The following is an 18,394-nucleotide window of genomic DNA, read 5'->3' on the forward strand; positions in this document are numbered from 1 at the left end:
GTACAAACAGCTTTAAAGTGAGCAACTGAAAAGGCTTGGTCAATTTTAGATTTGAAAGCAGATCTCTAGATCAGTGGCTCTCAACCTGGCTTCTGACAATTCAGGGGTAACAACTGTTACACAATTAAATATCAGAAATAAAGTATACATATATAAAAGTGCAATATGTAAAATTAAATGCTCTGTAAACGGGAAGGATTCTGAAATTGGAGGTTAAGAAGTAAGCTGGCATCAATAGCACACAACCTCTTATGTAGGATTTCTGGCTTCAATTAAAGCACAAGAGTGTGCTGATATATAGAGCACTTTGAGCAAAAAAACGAAGATATATGCTAGTCATATTGCATCATCTTTGAGAAATGTAGCCACATTTTTAACAGCTCTGGCTGGTTCATTAAATAAAAATGTGACTTTTTTGGTCAGGAATTAAAAAAAAAGAAAAGATTAAAAAAATCCAGAATTTGTGTATTGGACGTATACATATTTCTGTATTTTTTGTATTGTCTTGAGGTTCAAATTATAGAAATTGCTTCCAGTAGTGATTCACTGAGGGTCCACATTAGTCAAAATGTGGACAATTGCCCTAGATGCCAATTTGGTTAGACACAACACAGTACTGTGTTAATTGGTTAACATAACGAAAAACCATATCCCAAGCCCTCTAAACCAGTCAAAACTCTACTCATTCATGGGAAGGAGACTAAGAAGGTTAAACAAGAGATATAAAATGCCTACATGCCTTGAACACAATCACGTAAAAGATGTTTTGGGGTGCATAAACATCAAACCTTACCACTTGCATCCCATGTAAGCACAGAGTCTCTATGAACATGAATTATCCCTCAAGCTCAGTAGGCTAGGCATTAACAATGAAATCATGAGGACCAGAATCCTCCTCTGCTTTAAAACTAAATGATAAATCAAAGTTTAATCAGCTTTGCCTTCCAAGGAGAGAATAGTCGCTTTTACTGTCAGAGAAGCTAAATCCATTTAAGATTGGTTAAAAAATAGAAATAATGATAATAGAAGCTTGAAAATCAACATTTCCACATAACCTTTCAATGTTGAAATGAAGACTTTTGTAAAAAAAAAAAAAATAGTCCTTACTAGACAAACTGGGCAATTGTGGATGTCCTCTCGAGCCTTGTCTGTATGCATTTCCTGGATTGTAAGCTCCAGGAGGAGGTGCATTACTGTATTGTCCACTCCCTTGTCCTCGGTTGTCCTTTGGTATAACATGTCTGCATGATATGATGAAAAACAACAAGTTTTTAACAAGTCTGGTACACAAAGACTAAAACGGTAAGCTTTATGGAAACAATGAAACTATGACAATTCACACCAACTGGGCCCAACTCTGCAAACAAAAAAAAAAGTTACAAAGGGAGAATAAGTTACTTTTGATAGCGCATTATCTGGTAGAGAAAATACCTAGCCACAGCTACCTTCCCTTTGAATTTCCCAGGCGTCGGGCTGGATTCAGAAGATGCTTGTGTGAGCGAAACATCTTCCTGATCCAGTCTGTGCCAGTAGGTGGTGTCGAGCCACGTGTCTGCATTGAAAGTGACATTTGCGTCACCTATACAGGTGCCATTTCAGCACACTGATGTATGTTAATTTTCACGACGTTCTATGCCAGAAGCACAGAGCCATTAAAGGAACAGACACTGGTGTATACAAACAAAGCAGTGAAAGGGAATAAACCTAACCCTACAAATCTGTCCGCAGAGTGGGGAGGATGGGTGGGTCAGTAAGGAATCTGCGGCTAGATATTCTCTACTAGATAATGCATTACTGAAGGGAAGTACCTGGTTCATCTGATAGACATCTAGCCGCTGATTCCTTACATTTGAATAGATACCCAAGCAATACCATCCCCGGTGGTGGTCTGCAGACCAATTCTTAACTGGAAAGTCCTGCAGTTCCGAACAGGCAAAATGTCCATTCCTGCGGACCTAACTGTCCCGGCAGTAATGTGTGGTACACATATGCAGAAACACCCACGCTGCTGTCAGGCAGATGTCCAGGGTTGGGACTCCGCGTACTAACTCAGTGGTCGCATCTTTACCTCTGGTGGAATAAGCCCTGAAGCCCTTATGGGGTAGCAGATTTTAAACCAGAGTATAACTCAGCGCAAAATCATTTGTTTCTGCACCGCCCAAACCTCCTTTGCTACAAAATACCCCAAGAAGAGTTTGTCATCTACCAGGAACTCTTGTGCGATTAAGGTAGAATATGGCCCTTTTACGTACAGACTGGAGTCGCTCCTCTTCTTTTGAGGAATGTAGAGAAGTGGACAAAGTGACTGACTTGCCCACATGGAATGCTGTTACCACTTTCGCCAAGAAAGAGGCCAAAGTGCGAATTACCAGCTTATCTGGAAAAACAGACAGGCAGTTGTTATTGAGAAAGGCTGTTTCAATGGTAAGCAGCCAGCGGGGCAATTATGAAGAGGCTCGAGCAGAGCACACATTAAGAAAGTGAGAACCAAATTAAGGTCCTGCTGAAGCATATTGAAAGGAGAATGGGGAAACATGTTTTACAAGAGGTAGCAAAGTGCCTTTTTTGTGCATGGTTACTGCCCTATTTTTCCCGGATACTAACTTGACTATGTATGTGCTGGGGCACTGCTAACTAGGCCCCAGCATCTGTGTTCCCCCAAAACTGAACCTTTGTATCCACAATTGCCACACTTCTGGGCCACAAGCACATCCCTTGTATAAAGGTACCCCTGGTACCAGATTCCGTGTGACCAGAGATGGGCCCCCGAGGGCTGCAGCCTGTATTATGCCACCCTCAAAGACTCACACACTGCCATTGAAGGCTGCCTGTTTTGGTGCAGACCAACCAGAAGAGTCAACAAGGCTGTGTGCCATGCCTACCACCAGTGCCTGTGGCATGGGTAAGTCAACACTCTAGCAGGCCTCACAGTCCTAAAGCAGGGTGCACCATATCACAGTTGAGGGCATAGCTGTATGCGCAATATGCCCCTACAGTCTCTGCCATTCACAGACATTGTAAGTGCATTGAAGCCAGTTGGAGTACATGGGCTGGGAGTTTGTCAACACAAACCCCACAGTTCCATGATGGCTTTACGGAAAACTGAGAAGTTTGGTATAAAACTTCTCAGCACATTAATCCTACACGGATGCCAGTGTTGGATTTATTACAAAATGCACTCAAAGGGTATCTCAGAGTTGCCACCTGAAAAACTACCAACTTCTAGTGTATTGGCCGACTGGTCCCCACCAGTCACCCACCACCAGACAAGTTCCTGACCTCATGGGGTAAGAGCCTCTGTGCTCTTGGAGGTCAGAAGCAAAGCTTCTCTGGATGGAGGTTCTTCACGCCTCCCCCTGGCAAAACAGCAACACTTGGCGGTGAGCCTGAAAGGATCTCACTTTGTGATGTGCTGTTTTGGGCAGCTCCAACTAGTGGAGATGCCTGCCCCACTGTCCAGGTCCTACTTTCAGCGGCAGGACAGGCGGGAAAATTAAGTAAGCAGAGTACGTGTCGAAAAAGATACTTGCCTTCAGGGACGCATTATCTGGTAGTGACTATCTAGCTACAGATTTCTTACCTTTTCATTTTCCAGGCGTCCGGCTGGATCTAGAAACTTGCCGAGCAAAACTACTCTCATGCGCCATCGGGTGGCTCCATTCGGGCATGCGTGACTTTGTCAGCGTCTGTTATGACGTCACAGTGCCTATACAGGCACCCCACAGGGGCGCGGACGTCAGTACTTTTCATTTTTTCCCCACACCAGAAGTGTAGAACCACGAAGTAACAGACATAGTCGTGTGCAAAACTAGGGCCCTGAAAGGGGTGTAACCCTAGCTTTACATCAGTCCGCAAAGCCATACCATCCAGTGGGTGGGTGGGTTGCAGACCTATATCTCAAACTAGAAAATCCTGCATGACTGAATGGGCCAAATGCCAGTTTTTGCAGACTTGATTGTCCAAGCAATAATGTATGGCAAACGTGTCGAATGATGCCTGCATTTTTGCCCGACAATTGTCTAGGAACGAGATACCTGAGGCAAGGCTGTAGTCGTAGCCTTTCCCCTGGTGGGATGGGCAATTAATTCCACAGGGCAATGCTTCTTAGCCAGGGTATAGAAGACCTTAATGCAGAGAACGAGCGAGAGATGGTCCTTTTCTGCACTGCCCTTCGCTTTTTTGCTCCGACGTACCCCACAAAAAGTTGGTCATCCACCGCAACTCTTTAGTACAGTCAAGGTAGAACGACAACATTCTTTTTGGGACCAGTCGGTGGAGATGCTCCTCTTCCTTAGAAGGATGCGGGGAGCAAAGAAGGTGGGCATTGTGAAGGCCTGAATCAGATGGAATGGGGTAACATCTTACGGCAAAAAGGAAGCCAGAGTGCCAAGCATCACTGTCTGGAAAATGAATCAGATAGGGAAGCAAGATAATGCCTGTATCTCACTCAACCTCCGGGCAGATGTAATCCCCCACCAAGAAGGCTGTTTTGATGGTCAACAGCTGCGGGGAACAGTAGTGCAAAGGTCAAAGGGAGCACACATCAGGTAGGTGATGTAGGAAGCTGGGTTTGTTGCAGTAACCCCCCCCCCACACACACATTTTGCAAAACTACTGATTCACCATGACTTGATGTGCCCTGGGTCCCTGACAATCAGGGTCCCAAGGCCTGTGTTCTTTCCCAAAACTGTACCTTGTACCCTCAATTGACACCTCTGGCCACATTTCAGTCCCTTGTAAAAGGCACCATGGATACCAAGGGTACTGTGGCCAGGGAAGGTCTCTTAAGGGCTGCAGCACTTATTGTGCCACCCTTTGAGGCTCTGTACCTATACACACCCTACCATTGCATCTTGCATGTTTTGGTGCAGAAGCGAAGGGTCGTCATGACATCCCTGTGTGCCATGCCTGCAACCCACTGCCCTGGCATAGATCAGCCATTCCTCTAGCTGGGTGCACTATACCAGTGGTGAGGGTACACGTGCATGAGCCTTATACCCCTTCAATGTCTAGACCAATTCTTAGACCTATTCAGTGCAGTAATGTCATTAGGAGTATATGGTGCTGGGAGTTTATCATTACGAACTCCACAGCACCATAATGGCTTTACTGAAAACTGGTAACATTGGTATCATACTTCTTAGCACTTAAACCCACACTGATGCAGTGTAGGATTTAATGAAAAATACACTCCAGGCATCTTAGAGATGTCCCCCAGAAAAACGACCAGCCTCTGGTGGGTTCCCGGATTGGTACACACCAGTCTCTACCATCATGAGACATGTTTGTGGACCCTTTGGGTGGGAGCCTTCGCTCCCTGAGTCCAGAAACCAAGCTGCCTTTTTAAGGCGACCCACAGCCTCTCCTGCTCTCAGGAGCAGGTCCCCTTCCTGTCTCCCCCTCCTTTTCGGTGGGAAGACGGGCAGGAAAATTTAGCACAGCCCAGAAGGTGAGCCCACCTCTACCAACCCCACATCTCAGGTGGGGGAGGTGAGGTGAAGCCCACTCTTCAGTGCCCACCATCTTGCAGATGGCTGGCACACTCCAATCAGGATTAGGGATTGTGCCCACTCCCCCACAAGGGGTGAGCACACCAAGGGTGTAGTCACCCTACAGTCAGTAGCTCATTGGTTCCTGACCTAAAGACCCCTAAAACGCCCCCTAAAGCACAAGTTACTACTTGTGTAGGAATATGCTACTTACCAGTATGCATCTGTTCTTGGCATGTAGGGCTGCTGACATTCATTCCAGTGCATAGATCGCTGCCTAGTGTTGGGTCCGGATGATTGCACATTGTTGTCCTGGAAGAGTCTTCGAAGTATCACGAGCTAGGTGGCTCCTCCCCTGGACTACAGCGCGCATGGGCATCTTCTCCATCCTCAGATTGTTTTTCGCCATTGTGGCAGAGATGGAGTGTAGTACTGAAAGTGATGACCATGCCTGAAAATGATTCTGAGTGCTACAGCTGCGACAGGCACCGGGGAGGAGGGTGGGCGATATGAATGTCAGCACCCCTACATGCCAAGAACAGATGCATACTGGTAAGTAGCATATTCCGTTCGAGGCATGTGGGCTGCTGAATTCATATCTGTGCATAGAATAAATAGCAGTTACCTCCTTAGCGGCGGTTGCCCGTGCCAGCTGCAGCAGTCTGAAAGAGTTCTGAGAACAGCCTGTCCACAAGCAGCTTGCTGTTTGGAGTGTACATCTACGCAGTAGTGTTTGGTAAATGTATGTATGGTGGTCCATGTGGCTGCTGTACAAATATCCTCTAGAGGAATGTTACCCAGGAAAGCCATGGATGCCCCTAGCTTGCGGGTGGAATGCGCTCTTGGGGGAACTGTTAAAGTGCGTTTAGCCTTGTGATAACAGATTTGTATGCATTTAACAATCCATCTGGCTATACGGATTTGGAAATAGGGTTGCCTTTGTGTTGTGGAGAGAAGGCAACAAACAGTTGTTTAGTCTTTCTAAAGTCTTGTCCTGTCGATGTAATACAGGAGAGCTCTTTTAACATCTAAGGTGTGCAGTGCTCTGTCTGCCACTGAATCGGAGTTGGGAAAGAAAACTGGCAGTTCTATGTTTTGATTAATGTGGAACTGCGAGATTACCTTTGGCATGAACTTGGGGTTGGTGCGCAGCACTACCCTATTAGCATGAATTTGTAGGTAGGGCTCTTGAATGGTCAGGGCTTGAAGCTCACTGACTCTTCGTAGCGATGTGATGGCTATCAGAAAAGCCACTTTCCATGTAAGAAACTATCTCACAAGAATGAAGAGGCTCAAAGGGGGGCCCCATGAGCTTGGTGAGAACGATATTTAGATTCCAGACAGGCGAAGGAGGGTGTCTGGGAGGAATGACTCTTTTAAGGCCCTCCAAGAAGGCTTTAATGGCAGGCACTCTGAAGAGGGAAAGATGCTGCCTGTTTTGAAGGTAAGCGGCCATAGCAGCCAAATGTATCCTAATGGAACTATACGCTAGATTGCAGTGATACAGGTGCAGCAAGTAACATATAATGTTTTGCGTGGACGCATCTAGCGGATTAATGTCATTGTTGGAACAGTATATGACAAAGCGTTTCCATTTGGCTGCATAGCACGCCCTAGTTGTAGGTCGCCTTGCCTCTTTGATGATGGTCATACACTCAGGGGACTTTGTTTGATTCTTTGTTTCTCTGTAACTTTTATCCAATTGTATAAAATGATATCGTTTTTATTGTTTTTTAATGTTATGATTATGCATAATGAATTTTTTATATAAATAAAACCTAAACAGTTTTTTACTGAACAACTTATTGTGATGATTATTATTTTGAGTGAGTCAATACTATTGATATTCTATGCAATTCTACTGTGTCTTCTCCATCCTTGAGGTGTATATAAGAAAAATCCACCTACTTCACTGTATTTGTAAACAGACCACATTGTGCCTTTGCCTCCCTCGCCCACTTGATGGTATGCTGTTTTGATAATACACACCCCTAATAGTTAACATAGTAACTGGACGTATTCCATATTGTCCTTGTTACTAGGGACCTCTTCCTTTTCAATAAACATACACTCAGGGGGCAAGTGGAGGTAGCCAAACTATGACCTCAGGAGCCAAATCACTAGGCTCAACTGTTGCGGATCTGGGTGCTGAATGTCTCCACGGCTCCGAGTGAGGAGGCTGGGAGTGAGGCGCAGCCGTTGGTGTGGCACCACTGAAAGTTCCAGGAACGTGGTGTACCAAGCTCGCCGTGCCCACGTTGGAACAACCAGGAGGAGCGTCATGGAGTGCTACCTCAGTTTGCGCGCCACCAGCGGGTCCGCCATCTAGTTGTCTACGCCCAGGAGAAGTTCCGCCATGAGAAAGATGTTCCCCTGAATGGCCCACTTCCACATGCTCTGGGCTAGGTGAGATAGCTGCGGGGAGTGGGTGCCTCCCTGTTTCTGGATGTAATACATGGCAGTCATGTTGTCTGTCCGGATCAACACGACCTTGTTGCACAGGTGCAACTTGAACGCTTTCAGTGCCATGAAGATTGCCAGCAGCTCCAAAAGATTGATATGCATCTTCTGCTGTTGTGCCGTCCATAGTCTCTGCACAGTGTAATGGAGAACATGCGCTCCCCAACCCTGGAGAGATGTGTCCGTTGATAGCACTATCTGTGGGACAGGCTCTTGGAACGGTCGTTCCCTGCAAAGGTTTTGTGGATTCCACCAATGCAGAGAGTTGTATGCACGACCGGTTACCAACACTAGGTCTTTTAGATGCCCATGAGCCTGGTTCCACTGTCGTGCTAAGCATTCTTGAAGGGGACGCATGTGCAGCCTCGCGTGCGGGACTATGAATATGCAGGAGGCCATCATACCGATCAGCTGCATGAACACCTGCGCTGGGAGCGATTGAGGCCTGAACCTCCGAATGAGCAGCTGCATGCTGTTCACTCTGGCAGAATTCGGCTGCGCTGTTGCCGTCAGAGTGTTCAATGTTGCCCCTAGGTACTGTTGCACATGGGCGGGCTGCAGGTGCGACTTTGCGTAGTTGAGTGAGAAACCTAGACTGTGAAGGAGGTGAATCGTGCGTGACATGTGGCTGGCACACTGCTGGGCCGACTTAGCTTGAAAAAGCCAGTCGTCCAGGTAGGGATAGACATGAATGTGTTGTCTTCGAAGGTGCGCAGCCACCATCGCCAAGCACTTGGTGAACACTCTGGGGGCAGTGGTGACCCCGAAAGGCAGGACCTTGAATTGGTAATGCTGATTGTTGATGGTGAACCTGAGATTCTTGTGACTTGGGTGAATGGGAATGTAGAAATATGCATCCTTGAGGTCCAGGGTCGCCAGGAAGTCGCCGTGACTGAGCAACGGCAGGACCTGCTGTAAGGTTAACATATGAATGTGTTCTGACAGTATGTATTGGTTGAGGGGTCTGAGGTCTAGAATGGGCCGCAGGGAACCGTCCTTTGGGATTAAGAAGTACAGAGAGTAGACCCCTGTACCTCGTTCTTCTGCAGGCACGAGCTCTATTGCCCCTTTTTTCAGCATGGAGAGGACTTCTTGCTGCAATAAGTGCATGTGCTCTGCGGACATAGGACGGTGCCTTGGGGGTATGTTTGGTGGGGGGGGGGAAGAGGTTAGCTCTAGACAATAGCCGTATTGGATAAGTTGTCTCACCCACCTGTCTGTGGTAATGCTTTCCCAGACTGGCAGGAACTGCTGGAGTCTTCCCCCGACAGGTGTTCGATGGTCGGGGCAGTGACAAGGCGTCACTGTCTGTTGGGAGCGGAGGATCTGGCACTGTTATTGCCACGTCCTCTGCCCTTGGCGCTGTTCCCACGGTATCCACCCCTGGTATTCTTTGTATAGGTGGATTGCGGGCTCCCTTTGGTGTATTGGGCTTGCTGTAAAGCCTGTCCTCTAGAGGCTCCCCTATTACCGGAGCGACGAAAGGAACTGCCCCAAAACTGCTGTGACTGCAGAGCCCCCATGGATTTTGCTGTCTGTGTCCTTTTTTATTTTTGAGGGTAGTGTCTACCTCGGGACCAAAAAGGAAGTCTGGGTTAACCGGCTGGTTAAGCAGAGTTGTTTGAATTTCTGGCTTGAATCCAGAGATGCAGAGCCATGCGTGACGTTTTAACATTACACTAGTGTTAATGGCCCTAGCCGCTGTGTCTGCCGCATCCAGTGCGCATTTGATGGATGCATTAGAAATTAACTTCCCCTCTCGTATGATCATTTCTGCTCCCTCTTTGTAAGTATCAGGCAGGTGTTGCAACAACTGTTCTAGTGTGTCGTAGTGAGCCCTATCGTATCTAGCCAATAGGGCCTGTGTATTTGAAATCCTCCGAATATTAGCAGCCTGTGCTGCCACTCTCTTTCCTGACGCCTCCAAGATCTTGGATTCTTTGTCCGGAGGAGGAGCGTCACCACTAGTTTGCCCTCTTGCGAGCATTGGCCACTACGAGGGAGTCCAATGGAGTTGGCCTTTGATGTAGGTGGGGTCCACTGGAGCAGGCCTATATTTTTTCTCAATTCTTGGGTTGATAACCCTTGCTTTGGTGGGCTCTTTAAAAATGTCCGCAGCATGCTTGTGGACCCCTTTTAACATAGGCAAAGTCTTTGTGGATCTTTCAGAGGTGGAGAAAGTGTCAAATAAGAAATCTTCTTCCACAGGTTCTGCGTGCATTTCCATGTCATGGTTGAGGGCTGCCCTCTCGATCAAAGCGTTAAACGCCGCTGTGTGTTCAGTAGGCGATGTTTTGACATTGTAGGACTGAGCGTTCGGTGCAGCTTGTGGATCATCAGGATCTACAGTTTGATCTACAGCAATAGACCATTGCTGAGGTTCCTCCTGATCAGTGTCAGCGTGATAAGTGAAGGCCGCCTGACCATATTCATCACCCATGTCCTCCTCGCTTTGTGCTGGAGAATATGCCATCTGTTGTGAATAGTGCTCAACGTGTTCAAAGAACTGGTGAGGTGGCAGAGTCTTTCTTCTTTTTAAGAGGGATTTTATAAGCCTCCAAGGGATGTTTCTGGTGCAATCTTCCGTTTATGGATGGTAAGTGTGAGAAGGTGGCCTGATATGCAGTGCTCACTATTCTAGTGAACACTATGTATCAGTCCAGCAACCCTTATTGATGATTGGTTGTAAGTCAACCTTATAGACCAGCTATCCTAGTAGCGTGGATACGAGCAGTCTAAGGCTAAAGACTCGAGAGGGCGTGTTAAGCCAGCTGTTATACCACATATACCCCTTGAACACCAAGTGAAAGGACACCACACAAGTGTTATGAAAATAAACAGTTATTTATTAAGAATCACAACAGCCCTGTACTCTTTATGAGGACAGGGTACTAAGCACAAACCAAAACTCTTAAAAAAAATACTTAAGTTCGCACAGTATATACAAATGCCCGAGGGGCACAGAAAACCATATACTTGAAAAGTGGAATGCGAAATTACTAGCAGGTAAGTACAGTACTAATAGCCTTTGGAATCGCTAGGACTTGACTATAGAATTGTTAGATTACTTCTAGGAGACCCAGGGGACTCGGGTGCAGTGTGTGCACTCTCACGCGAGATGCGGGACAAAGTCTATGGTAGCTAGAAATTGCAAAGTTAGTGTTCTCGGGCGAACCCGACCTGGTGGGAGGAAAACGAAAGTAGATTCTGACCCTTGGATAGTGAGGCTATGCTGAGGCACCGAAATGCCGAAGTTACCTAGCCCAGGGGCTGCAGCTGCATAGGACTCAAAAGACGTCGGGAATCCTCGTTGCCGGACCAGGAGCCTGGAAGAAAGAAGTTGCTGGTAGGCGACCAGTGAAGAAAGTTCGGTGGATCCAAGCCTGGATCGATGGAAGATGACACCTGAAAGCAGAGGGGACCAAGTTCGAGACTACTAGCCAGTAGTCAGTGGGCACCAGGAGGGCACCGGATGGTAGCCACCTCGACAAGGTGAGTGGGTGACGCTGTGCTCGGAGATCTCACGGACCAGGAGGCGTTGTCGGCGACCAGGATGGAGGATCGAGCTGTCCCACGAAGATAGAAGCTGTCGGCGTCGCTGGACCCAGGATTGGGCAACAAAGCCTTGGCAAATTCAAGCCCACGCCGTGGACCTAGAATGGCGTCTGGAGTGGACCAGGAGGGTCCGGGGTGCCTCTCTTGAAGAAGGAAGCAAGGGCCAGTCTGGAGCAACCAGACCAGCAGCAGTGATGTCGTCGGGCGTCGTTCAGAAGGCCACAAGCCAGCCGGCTAGCAGCCAAACAACGCGGTGCACAGCAAACAGCAGAAGGGCCCCACGCAGATCGTGGAGATGCAGGGAGGCTGATCTTGGATGCTGGAGCTGCGCAGGGTTGGGGCTTCTCGGACCCCAAAGCACTCACCAGTGGAAGACTCGGTGGGCTTGTTACAAAGAAGTCCTGCAGTCTTGGCGATCGTCGGTCCCTCGAGGTCTCGTCGCACTCACGGTTCTCAGCTTTGCTGTAGAGGTGAGTAGAGGTCAGAGGTGCCAGGGAAGCCGGGTCTCGTCAAGCTGGGTCGTCTGATTCGTGAAGAAGGACTTGCAGCAGACCGCAGTGTTTCTTAGGATGGTGCCCGCTTGATGCAGGGTGACTACTCCTTAGCCACAAGGGAGAATCTTGAAGAAGAAATCGTGAAGTCCTTTCGAAGAAAGTCGTGTCTTGATTCCAAAGATGATCTAATTTGAACAGGGGGCCCGCTCCTGTCTTTATACTAAAAAAGGGGGCTGACCCGGTGACTAGGTCCTGCCTATGGGTGGGACCAGGAGGGGGGTGGTTACACCCTTCTCCCCTGCCGGACTTCCCCAGGCCAGGGGCTGGTGTGCCCCTGGAACTGGTTCTGACTGGCCTATGCGTAGTGAGTACCGGGGTGCCACTCAGCAGTCACCTTCCTGAAAAGCCCTGCCTACCCAGGATACACAAAACCATGTCTGGGATGGTGCTAGCACCGCCCCGGACAGGAAACCCTTTGTCCAGGCCTCCCTCGCTGGAAGGACTCCCAGCAGCAGGAGGTCAGACTTGTGTCTGTGGTGGCAGCATCCATTTTGTGGAGCTGAGGCTTCAGTTAACTTTAACCGGGGTTCACAGTTACATACATGTCGTGTCCCTCTAGAAGGGTGGAATGCTAACCCCGTCGCCAGAATTGGCAAGGGGTTAGTATTCCAATTCGTATGACACCTTACTCGACATGTTTTGATAACGCAATACCAAAGTTAGCATTTAACCGCGAGGATTATAATGCACTTAAGAGTATATGGTATGCGTTATCATGGAACAGCTATTAGGACTTGGTTCCGCAAGCTGCAGACAGGCTCAGCTCATGCCAGAGCACCATCTCACACGATTCCAAGCACTCTGCCTTCAGGATTGTCAAGGCCTGCCATAGGAGTGACTGATAGGAATCTGTGTGTCCATTTTAAGGTTAGGTATAGGTATACTACACCTACAGCAAAGGGTGATTACACGACTTTGCCCCAGCTGTCATGCAGCCAGTTGTGTCAAATTTAGGAGGCCAGCCAGGGGTGGCATAATACATGCTGCAGCCCCTGGCAGCCCTGGGTACACCTATGCCCTGAGTTACAGGGTCTGATAAGGTGGCCCAGTACCAATTGGAAATGTACCTAGGGTACATGGAATCCATTTTAAAGAGAGAGCAGTAGGCCTGGGGTCCTGATTGGCAGGGTCCCAGGTCGACTATGTCCAAAACCAGCTAAAACACAGGGCAAAAAGTTGGGGGCAACCATAGTCAGGATGTACCTTCCTACAGTAAGCCTGCCCGATTCTGAGTCGATGAAGTTTCGACTGGTTGTCGTACGAGGGTTCTTGGAACACAACCCCTTCAGTGGCGGGCTTCGAAGGCGCAGACAACATTTTAGAAGGGTCGGTGCATTTGAGGTGTTCGAGATGCTTGGCTCGAGCCGTTGGCGGAAGACCGAATTTAATCGGGTGTCTGACCTTCTTGGAGCTCGCCGCAGTGGTCGATCCGAGCTGCATCTGCGACTAAGCAGTGAGTTTGCTCGATTGAGTCGACTCGAGCTCCCGGTGCGTAGTATGCACGGCCTTGGGTGTCGATGCCACTGGCTGTTTCGGGTCGGCTTTGGTTTTCGACTCTAGTTGTTTGCTTAGTAGCGGTTGGAGCACTAAAATCTTCGGCTCGACAGCCTTCTTGGTCTGGAGGCCTTTGGCCTTGTCACCATGATCGTGCTTGATGGTAGAGCTCTACTGTGACGCTCCAGTCTTCGAGGCGACGGCCCCTTTCGACGCCGAAGGGTCGTCGATAGTCTTTGACTTGACTGGCATCGATCTGACGACCATCTTAAGCAGTTTCGGTTTCGATTTCTGCTCTGTAGGTTTCGGTTTTGAAGAATCGACCGATGGCTCTTTAAGTATTCTTAGCCTGGCTTGGATGCGGGGCTATAGAACGTAAAGGAAGATCTTGGCTAAGGCCCTTCGGCGATGCCTCGAACTGAGCCGTAGTTGGGCGTATTGACATTAGTAGGCCCCGCTACTGCGGGTGGGCCTGGCTCATCACTGGAGAAGTCATAGACGGCTCCGATGGCCCCTTCGTCGTCCCCTACCTCGACGACGTCTTCTTAGTCTTCGGCGCCTTACCGGCTCGGGCGCCGACTTTTGCGCTGACTGCCTTGCTGCGCGTCGAACTCTAAGCGTCTTCTTGGAGCGGAACTTGGAGCAGGCCTCATCGTGCTCGGGGGATAAACATTTATTGCACACTGGGTGCACATCGATGTGGGGGTATTTCGAATTACAGACTGGGCATCATTTGAACGGGCTCCGATCCATCGTCGTCGTGTTTGGGCCTTTGGTGTCGAAAGGGAAAAACCGCTTCAGACGTCCGGTTCGAAGAACTGGAGAAGAAACCGGCACCGAACGAGACAATACAGAAGCTTCGAAGGCCTTTTGGCCTTAGGAAAGAGTTAATACAAAGTTTCCGAACTGGAGTTGAGAAAGTACATCCGAACCCAATGGCGGAAAAAAACAATCTGAGGATGGAGAAGATGCCCATGCGCACTGTAGTCCAGGGGAGGAGCCACCTATCTCGTGATACTTCGAAGACTTTTCCAGGACAACAATGTGCAATCATCCGGACCCAACACTAGGCGGCGATCTATGCACAGATGTGAATTCAGCAGCCCACATGCCTCGAACACAATATATCTGTACGAGACATTAGCTCGTGATAGATTCCTTACCTTAGAATATTCCAAGGCTTCACACTGGATACAGTAGGTTTTGCTTAGCAGTACCCCTGCGGGTCAGTAGGTGGCATCCTGTGGCTCTGCGTCCGTCACTGGTGTCAGAAGCGCCGAGATGACGCCACGGAGTGTACTTAGGCACCACAAACTAGGGCTCTAAAAAGGATGATGACCTTAACCCTAGTTTGCATAACGAATGAGGATGGGCGGGGCGGTAAAGAATCTATTACTAATGTCTTACAGATATATCGTTACAAGTAGTAACTTGTGCATCTGAAAGATACGTTCGTGATCGATTCCTTACCTTAGAATAGATACCCCAGCAATACTAACCTTGGTGGTGGGTCTGCGAACAAGATTACACCAGAAAGTCACGGAGCACAGAACGGCCAAAGAAGCGCTCCCTCTGGACTGGACTGTCAAGGCAGTAGTGCTTGGTAAAAGTGTGCAGCGAGGCCCAAGTAGCTGCCTGACAAATGTCCTGCAAGGGAACGCCGCGTCCCAAGGCAGTAGTAGCTGCCGTTGCCCTGGTGGAATGGGCATGCAACCTCACAGGAGGCTCCTTCTTAGCCAACGAATAATAGGCTTGATGCAGAGAACGACCCACCCAGAGATGGTCCGTTTGTGCACGGCCCGACCTTTTTTTGGCACCCACGTAGCCAACAAAGAGCTGGTCATCCACCCGGAACTGTTGTGTACGGCTCAGGTAGAAGGAGAGTGCACGTTTTGGGTCCAGCACAGTGGAGCCTCTTTCTCTGGAAGGATGTGGATGCGGAAAGAAGGTGGGCAAAGTGATGGTCTGTCCGATGTTGAAGGGCGTGACAACCTTTGGCAAGAAAGAAGGACAGGTCCTCAGAACCACCTTGTCCAGATGAATAGAATGGAAAGAAGGTTTAGAAGAAAGCGTGGAGCTCACTCACTCTTCTGGCAGAGGAGATAGCTACCAGGAAAGCAGTCTTAAGAGTGAGAAGACGTAAAGGACAGTTATGACGGGGCTCGAAAAGAGCGCACATCTGAAACATCAAGACAAGGTTTAAGTCCCACTGACGCATGATAAATGGCACCGGAGGGAACGTGTGCGTAATGCCTTTCAGAAAACTGTTCACAACCGTGGACTTAAGAGAAGACTGATCAGGAAGCCGTAAAAAGGTGGAAATGGCCGAAAGATAACCTTTGATAGGGCCCAGAGCAGAGCCCTGCTGGGCTAAAGAAAGAAGGAACAAAAGAGCCTCGAAAAGCGGGGCAGAAAGGGAATCCACAGCCTTCGCTGTGCACTATGCCACAAACTTGTTCCACCTGCAGGCTTATACAGTTTTTGTATAGGGATGCCTGGCTGCCAGAATGACATCACAGACTTCGGGAGGAAGATTGGAAGGTGTCAACTGACTCCGCTTAATCTCCACACATGGAGGAGGAGGAGGAGGCTGGACAGGTTCGGGTGGAGAACCTTCCCCTGCAACATTAGATCCTTCCGAAGAGGCAGTCGGATAGGGGAATCGATTGCCATGCTGAATAGCTCGGGATACCAGTATCTTCGTGCCCAATCCAGAGTCACAAGGATGACTTGGGCCGGTCGCGCCTGATCTTCAGCACTCTGGGCAGAAGTAGTATAGGCGGAAAGGCGTACAACAGACCGCAGCTCCACTCGTGACGAAAAGCGACGCCGAGCGAGTGCCGCCTTGGAAATTCCAAAGCGCAGAACTGATGACACTGCGCATTCTGTTCGGTGAGGAATAGATCTAACCAAGGCTCTCCCCACTGCTGAAAGACCTTGCACCACGTCAGAGGTCAGACGCCATTCGTGATCCATCAAGCACCGGCAGCTGAGTTAGTCTGCCCTGGAGTTCAGAGAACCTGCCAGGTGTTGAACCACCGAGGTAATGTCTTGATGTTCCAGCCATGTCCAGAGGCGCAGAGCCTCCTGACATAGGGTCCAGGACCCCACCCCATCCTGTTTGTTGCAAAAACCACATGGTGGTGTTGTCCGTGAACACCTGCATTACACTTCCCGGGACAGAGGGAAGGAATGCCTTCAGTGCAAGTCGGATCTCCCGCAGCTCCAAAAGGTTGATATGGAGCCGGGACTCCGCCGGAGACCAGTCTCTCCCAAGTGGCCACCCCATCACAGGAGGAATGCATCAGTCACCACTGTGTGCTCCAGTTGGGGAAGGGAGAGGGAACTGCCACTGACCCAATCTAGAGACGTGCGCCACCACCGCAATTGTTGAGCAGTGCCCTCCGAGATCTGGGCATGATCGGACAGGTTTCACTGATAATCGCCCAATGGAACTTCAGTTCCCCACTGCAGAGCCTGCATATGCCATCTGGCATGTGTCACCAGCAGGATGCCGGAGGCCATCAGGTCCAGGAGCCGTGGGGTCATCCTGACAAACCCAGGATAGAGGCCGAAAGATCGGAATCATAGCCTGAATATCTCGGACTCGCTGCTCAGGAGGAGAAACCCGTAAACGCGTTGAATCCAGAACTGCTCCAATGAAGGGGAGCTTCTCAGAGGGACTTGGGTGTGACTTCTGCAATTGCTGGGGTTCTCCATCAGCCTGCCGGAGGTCGACCGTGGTCTGAAGGTGGTGGATGACTGCCTGGGGGGGAGCCCGCCTTTCAAAACCAGTCATCAAGGTAGGGGAAGACAGACCCCCCCGACCTGCGCAGGTAAGCCGTGACCACCACCATCACCTTCGTGAACACCCGAGGGGCTCTGGTAAGGCCGAAGGAGAGCACGGCAAAATGAAAATGCTCCTGGCCTACCGTGAACCGCAGGCAACACCTGTGGGCCGGCAAGACAGGGATGTGAAAATAAGCATCCTGCAAGTCCAACGATACCATCCAGTCTTCAGGGTCAAGGGCAGCCAGGACCTGAGCCAGCATTTTGAATTTATCCTTCCGGTGCAGGCCCCCCCCCTTGTCCTTCTGGGGGACCAGAAGGAAGTGGGAACAACCACTCCCTACTTCCTGCCCAGGAACACACTCGATGGCCCCCTTGGCCAAGAGGGCCGTGGCTTCCTGTTGGAGAAGAACCAAATGATCCCCAGACATGCGGTGGCACCGAGGCGGTATGGACTGAAAGGGAAGGGAATAAACCTTGAAGGTTATCTGCAGCGCCCACTTGTCCGATGTGATTTCGCGCTAGTGGTGGAGGTGGTGGCAGACCCTGCCACCCACAAGCGTGCTTCCCTGAAGCTGGCATTAGGCAGGTTTGGAGATGGAAACAGCGGGGGTAGAGGTGGACTGACCCGCACGCTGGTTCCCAAACCCACCACTGCAGAAGCGATGGCCGTGGCCGCGCTGAGGCTGGTTCTGCACAGGCTTGTTGGAGGAGCGTGCCTGGGAGCCTCTGTCCTGGCCACAAAAGAATAAAAGCCAGGAGTGGCAGGGTTCTTCGTAGAAAGACCCAAGGACTTGGCTGTGGCCTGTGAGTCCTTAAAGCGCTCCAGTGCACTGTCAGCCTTATCGCCAAAGAGGCAGGAGCCATCAAAGGGCATGTCCATGAGCGAGCCCTGGACATCGGGCGAGAAGGATTAGTTACTTACCTGTAATCCTAGTTCTCTTCCAGGGGTATCCTCATCAAAGTCTTAAGCACTAGAATATTCCCGCCCATGCGCGGGACCCCAGAAACACAATCATATATCCCCTCTACACCCCTATACACATATCTACA

General features: G+C 49.6%; 1 protein-coding gene across 1 annotated transcript in view; it reads right to left on the reverse strand.

Annotated features, from left to right (window-relative positions):
- XRN2 (5'-3' exoribonuclease 2) overlaps positions 1-18,394 on the reverse strand; it is a 380,297-nt gene that overhangs the window by 46,988 nt on the left and 314,915 nt on the right. Inside the window, exon 27 of the mRNA XM_086927507.1 lies at positions 1,108-1,241. Coding sequence (XP_086783633.1) covers positions 1,108-1,241 — 134 coding nt within the window. The remainder of the gene's footprint in view (positions 1-1,107; positions 1,242-18,394) is intronic.

The sequence above is a fragment of the Lissotriton vulgaris genome, chromosome 6 (genome assembly GCF_964263255.1).
Source record: "Lissotriton vulgaris chromosome 6, aLisVul1.2, whole genome shotgun sequence".
In the NCBI taxonomy this organism is placed as follows: Eukaryota; Metazoa; Chordata; class Amphibia; order Caudata; family Salamandridae; genus Lissotriton; species Lissotriton vulgaris.